The sequence below is a fragment of the Euprymna scolopes genome, chromosome 27, assembly GCF_053919585.1.
Source record: "Euprymna scolopes isolate OS-2025 chromosome 27, ASM5391958v1, whole genome shotgun sequence".
In the NCBI taxonomy this organism is placed as follows: Eukaryota; Metazoa; Mollusca; class Cephalopoda; order Sepiida; family Sepiolidae; genus Euprymna; species Euprymna scolopes.
Genome location: NC_136508.1, coordinates 75,990,604 through 76,000,474, shown reverse-complemented (window position 1 = coordinate 76,000,474; position 9,871 = coordinate 75,990,604). Strand labels below are relative to the sequence as shown.

The 9,871-nt window shown below is 30.8% G+C and overlaps 1 protein-coding gene across 6 annotated transcripts in view; it reads left to right on the top strand.

Annotated features, from left to right (window-relative positions):
• Positions 1-9,871, top strand: part of LOC145248920 (cell adhesion molecule Dscam1-like) — a 401,357-nt gene that overhangs the window by 258,752 nt on the left and 132,734 nt on the right. For all 6 annotated transcript variants that reach the window (XR_013863428.1, XM_080110708.1, XM_080110707.1 and 3 more), the window contains exon 12: positions 5,860-5,986. Coding sequence is in view for 5 of the 6 variants with exons in the window: in XM_080110708.1 (XP_079966834.1) it covers positions 5,860-5,986 (127 nt within the window). In the remaining variant the exon portion in view is untranslated. The remainder of the gene's footprint in view (positions 1-5,859; positions 5,987-9,871) is intronic.

Below are 9,871 nucleotides of genomic sequence, written 5' to 3'. Positions count from 1 at the left end.
GACAAGGAAAGAAGGAGGAAGAAGAGAAAAAGAAGAAGAAGAAGAAATAAAAAAAGGATGCAATCAAGATGAATAAAATAATAAGCAGCCAACGTCATTCATCCTACGCAGGCTAAAGCGACTTCCCCCGAAAAAGGAATAGCACGGTTACAAACAGGCCTCAGTCGCGTGTTCATCCCAGTCATGGGAGATGATATTAGGCTGTTACATTTCTTGCATGGAGGTGCCGACGTCCCCACGCATACTGCGCCTGGTATTCTCAAATGGTAACCCATTAGGTATTGACCAGATTCAATGTTGTTTAACTGTGATTATCAAACGGGAACCGTCGTGCCAAAGCAGATAAGTCGAATACAGCGATAAGGTATACTATAGCATTACAATGTAACCGGGTAACATGTTTTTTTCGTAAAGAGTATATGTCGACCATGCGAATACCACTACGAATTATGTTTCATATTTTGTGTGATATCCGCCCCCACTCTCTCTTGTTCTTTCTCTCTCTCTTTATATATATATATATATATATATATATATATATATATATATATATATACTATATTTCATATTTCATATTATTATATTTTAGAAATAAGGGAAATATGTTTATATGTTTATTCAATTATATTTCAGATTTTATTCATACCAATCCATTAACTTTTGAAACTTGATGTAACTACCGAACATATACAAATAAATGGCAACACTTATATTCCAAATTTTAATATTGACCATTATGTTACAGTAGAAAAGACCCACTGGTACTCTTGAACATTTTTATATTTTTTCTTATTTCATATAGCTTTCTATTTATCTTAGGTTCACTGTACCAACTTTGACCACACGGGCCACTAGCCATCTAATGGTGAATAAAATTTTACATGGGGACAGTGGCACTTACGTTTTTTAGCTTTAAAATTTTTTATTTCACGCAATACAGTAAATTATTTATCCATTTCATTTTCGGCACTCGAGATTTTTTGTTTTGTTGCTGGGCAATCGATCAGCATAAAGTGTAGTAATAAAAAAAAAACAGCAAAAAATCGATAAAAAAGAACTCATCGAAATTATCTGCACTTATAAGAAACGGTGGCACTTAAAGAAGTAAGGTACAACAACTTAGCGTGATTTGGCAAACTGTCCGGGGGTAAAGATCTGTTTCTATGATTGCATGAGCTGGTTTACTGTCTGATTGCTCGCATGCGCACACACACACACGCACACTCACATACACACACACACGTATATATATACATACCTTTACACATATATACGTATATATATATACATATATATAAATATATACATATATATATATACATATATAGATGTATGTACATACATACACACACACACACACACACACATATATATATATATATATATATATATATATATATATATATATATATATATATATATGTAATATGTGGCGATTAAGCTACACTGAATATTCCGCGTTTCATCCACTCTTATGCGCATAAGCCTGCGGATTCCTAGAGTGGATGAAACGCGGAATATTCAGTGTAGCTTAATTGCCATATATATTTTATAAATTACTAACTAGCTCTACCTACGTATTGAGCACTTTTGAAGTAAATACTTAAAGTTTACGCATAAATCTATACTTTCGTATATTAATTTTATGTGAGTAAATTAAGTAGTTATATATATATATATATATATATATATATATATATATATATATATATATATATATCTGTTCATATGTGTCTGAATGTATAGGAAAACAACTAAAGAATGTCATGTTTTGTTAACCTGAAGAGACCGTGGCTTTTTTTTTAGAGATGATACACGAAACATTTCTGTTATTGTGTAGCATTTGTACATGTTTGTATAAGTAAAATGTACATAGCGTTGTATCTTATTAATTACCAGACTTTTTCCGTATGGAAACTTTTATTCGTAGTACACACACGAAACTCTATTCAACTTCGAAGTAATCTCATCCGGTTGCAATACACTTGCACCCTTTCAACAAATTCTGGAAGGCCCCATAGAAGTCCTCTTGTGTACGTGTGTCAATGGAGCTTCTCACTCATCTCTTCAATTGTCTCAGATTGAGCTTAGGGAAATAACCGAAAGTAACGGGGAGCAAAGTCTGGACTATACGGAGCGCGAAGAACTGTTTTATTGCAATTCTTGCTCAAATAGTCTGCGACAATGATGGGGTTGTGGGCTCCACCCTTTTGACACACTTCGTGCAATTCTCCATCATCTTCATCTCCTGGCGAATAATTGTGTACAGTCCAAACACTGACATCACACTGTTTACTTATTGTCACTATAGACACAAGACGGTCCTTATCCATGGAATTCTTTATTCGACCAATCACCTTTTCGTTCTGACTTCCTTACTCCTCCCACATTCCTCACCATTCCACACAGAATCTCTGCTTCTCTTATATCTCTAATACTACTCCAAACCTGATGTTCGATTTATGTAACATGGCCCAAAGGCGGTGAGGAACATTTAATACATTTCCGTGGTATTTGTACCAAGTTTAAAACAAAATTTTATTGCATATGGTTCCTCTCAAGTGTATACCTCTCTAACTATCGTTATATATATATATATATATATATATATATATATATATATATATATATATATATATATATATATATATATTTAAATAAGGGGGTAGTCACCAACAATGTGTATTTTTTAACATTATTTTATTATTCCCTGTCTTGGTTTTTCATTGAGAATTATGTTTAGATCATTTTAATAATGTTTTTAAATCATTGAAATCGTTTTTAACACGTTTCAGACGTTCTGTGAAGCGTCCTCTTCAGAAATTATTTTCAAAATTTTTAATTTCTGAAGAGGACGCTTCACAGAACGTCTGAAACGCGTTAAAAACGATTTCAATGATGTAAAAACAGTATTACAATGATGTAAACAGAATTCTCAATGAAAAACCAGGACACGGGATCATAAAATAATGTAAAAAAAATACACATTGTTGGTGACTACCCCCTTATTTACATATACATCTTTCTGTCGTTGGAATTTCTTAACCCATTATATGTATATGTATATATATATATATATATATATATATATATATATATATATATATATATATATATATATTATATATATATATATATATCGTTCGCAAATAAGTTTGAGCCTATTCGTTTTCAACTGTGGAATCAGTGAGTTTTTAACTTTAAAATTTTTTCTCTTCGCCAATTCTATTTCGAAATGAATTTGTATTTTTTAATTATCTTCGGATATTTATAATTGGCCTCAAGTATAAAAAAACAGTTCGATGCCTCTTTCTAATTGCTATGATTATATGAAAGCACATTTTTTTATGATCCTTACAAAATTCGTATGAGAAAATGTCGCTCTAGTCGAATTATGTTCGGTATATTTATGTGTGGATGTTTCACGTGTAATAATACAATTCATTCACATTCACTCTGTGAAGCGCACAAGCAAAGAACATACCACTTTCCGTGTCTCTTCGTCTCTTCTCATTATTTAAGTTCATCTCTTTCCAATGGAAATCAAAGTTCAATAGATTATAAATTTGATATAACTTTATTTTTTACTTTCAATCGGTGCTGCATGATGCAATTTTCTAAATCGCGTTTCTCCCAGCTTACAAACCGCGGAGACGATATCTTTCATGTTTACTTGTCCCGACGTTTCCAGTCTGACTCCAAACTCAAAATTAAACTTGTTAAGTGTATTGCCAAGCTATATTGTTAGGTCATTAACTCCACGTGGCCAAGACAGAAATCGGACGATCTACTTCCGTCACGTATTTTATTTATGTTCTAACATTTTTTTCACCAAATTAGCACACTTTTTAGAAATTATTTTGTTTTGATAACATTATTTTGGACATTCTACTTTTATAAATATCGATAATAATAATAATAATAATAATAATAATAATAATAATAATAATAATAATAATAATAATTGTTTAACTAACTTAGCCTACATGGCCAATATTACTTATAATAAAGAAAGATGGTTAATGTTTTTGCTTGGAATAATAACGCTTAAAGTATAAGCATATAATTATTCAAAATAGCATATGTTCCAGGTTTCCAAAGTAAAATGTCTCACAACAATATCCGTTTTTTTATGTTTTCTGTTTCGATAAACAAAAACAAAACAAAACAAAAAAACGTTTTTATATGAAACCTGTATGAGACTCGTTTTAGAATAAGTGGCATTCCGATGAAAAATTGTAATCGGCGGACTGGATTGCTCATATATGAATTCTATTTATTAAATTTACAATATAAAGATTTCAATATCTTTACTTTTTGTTTTAGTGCAGAAAGAGAAAATGCCGAAATAAGGTCAAGATCGGCTAATACACTCTTGTGCTTAATTGAGGATTGGGATAATGTTTTAATCGCAGGAATATATTTGTATATTATCCAAGATAATCAAAGATTTAAACTAGGTTTAATCCACTTGTCAAGAAAGTATATATTATGCGATCATCTATATATGTAAAGCTTGTAATTTATGGCGTTCATTAAAGAAATTAAAAGTTTGTACTGATAACATTGTGTAGGTCGCCATGGCCTATTTTCTCCTTCGGGGGGGGGGTCGAATTAAAATATGCACTCTACCGATTCATTTTTTTAGGGTTGGTATCCGGAACATGTTCTTGAACAAAATACACGATAAATAGCTTTAGATATATTTTACTTATTTTAGTATTTTATATGGACTATGTATCATAAAATACACAGTAGATTCTCCACAGTGCAATGTAGACCACAAGGTATTGTGGACTAAGTCACTTTGCGGAGGCATATAAAGCTTCCTTCTGGAGCATAGCGTTGAATCCTCAACTAGAACAGGCAATCAATCAATTTGATTGCAAAATAGGTGACTTTACCTATTTCCATGACAATAAAAATATGGCAGTGTGAAACATTCATTAATCCCCAGTCAGCCCCAGGAAACGTCGGGTCTCCCTCCTAGTATACGTATAAAGTTGAGTTTCTCTCTCTCTCTCACTCTCTCTCTCTCTCCCTGACATTGATAGTAAAAGCTCCTTTTGTCTTTAATTTTAAAATTTACACGAACTTCTTTATATTCTCAGTCATTAATATGCGAGAGACTAAATAAAGATTTACTTAATTTGCATATTCCTTGAAAAACAAACTTTCATTAATTATTCATGGTTTCATTAAACTATTACGCCCGGTTCTATTTATGCATATTTAAATAGATAGCTAGATAGATAGATAGCTATCTAGACTCAACCTCCAATACTCTGTTTGGTTGTGGACCACAAGAGGATTTCTCATGATTCGTGGATGAATTAAATATTTCTCGTTGCAAAACAAAAAAGATGAAATGTTGAAAGCCATAAGTAGAGCTATGACAACAGCATATTCTTATCATTGTTTTGACTCTCGAGTATATATCCGGCACAGTTAGAGACAGTTAATCAACCGAGAACCACATCACTCTATATAAAAGCATATAAGATATCAACAGATACACATCCGAGAGTCAAAACAGTGAAAGGAATATCCTGTTGTCATAGCCCTAGCCATAAGTACCAAACAAGTGGCAGAAAATTGAGCGTGACTATTCCAGATGAAAATCACGTGAATAAGAATTGGTAGATTATAAATTTGGGGACGAATAAAGAAAATGGTTAAATATTTAATTATATTTCAGTTTTATTAGTGTTAGATTCGTATGCGGCAGTATCCAGACTCCAAAAGAGATCGAAAGCATTTCAAATAACCCCAACTTTAATGACTGTATACGACTTGTATTTTCGTGCAAAATATTTTTTTAAATCCTTTTTTTCTCTTCTCTATTCTCGATTCTTTTAGCAAAGTGGGCCCTACAGCAGCTTGCTTTTTATAAACAAAGTCTCTCCGCGACACAACGGAAATTACACCTGTTTTGCAAACAATTCGGTTGGTTACGACAATTACACGTCAAGTCTTACGGTTTTTGGTAAGTTTGGATTTTTTTTTATTTTTGTCGGAGTATGGTTTGTTTCTTTTGGTGCTGGTTGAGACAGAGAGATAGAGAGATAGAGAGAGATAGAGAGAGAGAGAGAGCGAGAGAGAGAGAATCGACAGATCGATTTTTTTATATATGTAGTTTAAAGCAAAGACAATATTGCGTACGTAATTGCTATATCGAAAATAGTAATATATTTAAAATTTACGAAAGGTCATTGTTTAGAAATTTATTTAAAGTAATTTTGACGGAAAATTATGTAAAATTGAATTTTTTTGATGTTATAAATTAGACGTGGAAGAGTTCATGTTATAAATTAAACGTGGAAGAGTTCATACAAATGGGACATAATTCAGAACCCACATTTAAGAATGCATCGTTAATGGTTTCCAACATATATATATATATATATATATATATATATATATATATATATATATATATATATATATGCATATGTGTCTGAATGTGTAGGAAAACAACTAAAGAATGTCATGTTGCCTATAGCTTAAGACTTTTTTTTTAATAAACGCACAACAGTAATTGTTTTAGTCGATGAATTTTGGATATATTACTGTTTTAAACATAACAATTAAGTATCTAATATTGTTTTTGCTAAAAACGGCATATGTAAAAATATCGATTTGCGACTATCTCAACAAGCACCGTTTTTAAACGTTTCTGTTGTATTTTCATTTGATTGGTCTCTATTCTTTATTCATTTTTCTGCTTTTTATATCTTTCTGTAGTTTTTACAAAAAAAAAAAAATCTATCCAAAATCAATTGAGAGATATGATCCTCCATATTTTTTAATAACGACCAAGTGGCAGTTTTTTTCGTTTCATTATTTTTATTCTGTTTTTTTTTTATATAATTTTTGTTGAAATACTTTTATTTGACGTTGCTTTTACAATATACAAAGATTATTTTTTTATTTGAAGTTATTTTTTGCGCTTATATGAAACAATTTATTTATTTTTGCAATCTCCGTTGGCGTATTTCTTTACATTTTGCTGCTTTCCAGACTTCGTCTTCCTAATTCAAACGATATGTTCTATTTGTTTTTTTTTTGTTTTTTTTCTATTTGTTCTGTTTTTGTTTTCTTGTTTTTATGGGGTAAGTATCTTTTTATTTAGCCTTTGGTGCCAATTTTTTATTCAGAGAATTGACATACGTTTCTGAGTAGTCAATATTTTACTGTCTGCTTCATGCTTTTCATGTCCATCATCATCATCATCATCATCATCATCATCATCATCATCATCATCATCATCATCATCTCTTATTAAAATAATAATCGTGGTGTGTTAGTTATAACACACGTGCGCATATATATATATATATATATATATATATATATATATATTTATATATATATAAATGTAATTCTTGGTTCGTTATAAGCGAACAAAACTATATATCTACGTTACCAATTTATTTGAAATTTTCAGACAACCCATATTTAGAGTCGATGGATGTTTTTATGTTATTAAAATAAATTTACCTCGCGAATTATTAAAATATTAAATAAAATTAATATATTTTCGTAACCGTTAGTGCGAACCTCTTTTGTTGATAAAACTGAACTTTCGGTTCCATTCATTTCAAATCCACGAAATGAAGTAGATTTCATTTTCTGTTTACTCGATAAGTAAAACAAAAACAAAAAATACATAACTCATTTGTTTATCTTCCAAATTTTTTAATTTAAACATTTTTTCTTTATTATACAAGGCAAAAAAAAGTTTGTCGCTTGCTTTTTGAGTTTTTTTGTTTTTGTTTTTTTGTTTTTCGATATAAGATTGGTTGGTAAAAGTACAGTTTTTGTACGGATTGGTAACTTGCTTAAATAATATTTGGTGTTAATGCAAAGAGTGGTCCGCGCAATTTTTTAAATCGTATTTCCAGGTTTAATTAAAGTTTTATTATATGTTTTTTTATTCAATTGTAAGATTAAAATACAGATTAGGTACAAAACACCCTCCCCCTTCCCATGTTAAGAATGGCTTTTTAAATAATAACGTTATTATTTCAACACGGATCACTCTCTGCATGGGTACTGTACTTTCACCTAACAATTAAATAAACAAAACATGGTACTTATGCAGAGAAAGTACCATAATAATATAATAATAGAATAATAACGTTATTTAGAAAGCCATTCTTAACATGGGGAGGACGTTTTGTTACTATTCTGTACTTTCACCTAACAATTTAATAAACAAAAGATGGTACTTATGCAGAGAATGTACTGTGCTGAAATAAAGCTATTAAGAAAGCCATTCTTAACATGGGAAAGGGAGAGTGTTCTGTAACTATTTTATATTTTCACCTAACAATTTAATAAACAAAAGATAGTACTTATGCAGAGAAGGTACCGTGCTGAAATAATACCGTTATTTAGAAAGCTATTCTTAACATAGGGAGGGAGTTTTGCATCTATTCTATAGTTTCACTAACAATTTAATAAACAAAAATAGATAGTACGTATGCATAGAAAATACCGTGCTGAAATAATGTTATTTAGAAAGACATTCTTAGCATGGGGATGGTATTTTGTAACAATTCTGTCCTTTCACCTAACAATTTAAAAAAAACATGGTACTTATGCAGAGAAGCTACCCCGCTGAAATAATGACGTTATTATTTAGAAAGCCATTCTTAACATGGGGATAGGGGTGTTTTATAACTATTCTGGACTTTCACCTAACAATTTAATAAACAAAAGTTAAACTTAAGCAGACAAGGAACAGTACTGAATCATTAACATTATTTAGAAAGCCATTTTTAACATGGGGAGGGAGGATGTTTTCTAACTATTCTGTACTTTCGGTGCTAATGCAGAGAGTGATCTGCGCTATTTTTTAAATCGCATTTCCACGTTTAATTAAAGTTGTATGATATGTTTTTTTATTCCCTTGTAAGGTTAAAGTACAGAATAGGTACAAAACCCCTCCCCATGTTAAGACTGGCCTTTTAAATAATAACGTTATTATTTCAGCACGGATCACTCTCTGCATGAATACCGATTAATGTTTTGTTATTTGCTTTTTTACCGTATTTTTTTGTTGTTTTTCAAGAAAACCTTTTTTAACAAAAATTAAAAGTACACGTTTTTTTCTTTTTTTTACAGAAGTTGTTTTTACATAAGAAAATATGAATGCTTTTTCTTTATTAAAGAAATTGGGTACTCGTGCACTTATTGATCCGTGCTGAAATAATAACGTTATTATTTAAAAAGCCATTCTTAACATTGGGAGAAGAGGGTGTTTTGTATCTATTCTGTACTTTAACCTTACAATTGAATAAAAAACATATCATAAAACTTTAATTAAACTTGGAAATTCGATTTAAAAAATAGCGCGGATTAGTAAGTTCATTAGAACCAGAAATTGTTAGGTGAAATACAGAAAAGTTTCTACCAAGAAAACCATTATTTTTTTGTTGTTGCTATTCTTACCAAGGGGAGGGGATGATGTTTTGTCACTATTCTGTGCTTTCAACTAACAATTTATTAAAAAAACAAAAGGTAAATTTTCACATTAGGTCCAACTCCACAATTTTTAACATGGGTAGGTTGGGGGTGTTTATTCTGAAAGCCGTTCTTAACATGGGAGAATGGTGGTATTTATTCCAAAAGCCGTTTTTAAAAGACGAAAGACAGGTAAAAGGTTAAAACATGTGGTTAGGCATGGGTGTTGTTTATTCCGAAAGCCGTTCTTAATACGGGGAGGTTAGGAGTGTTTATTCATGGCCGTCAGTGAATAATAGTGCATAGTACAGGTATTTATATCTCGAAAACTAATGGCCTCTGCAAATTTTAAATAAGATTTTCTTATTCAGCATGGTCGAAAATTGTGGAGGTGGACCTAATG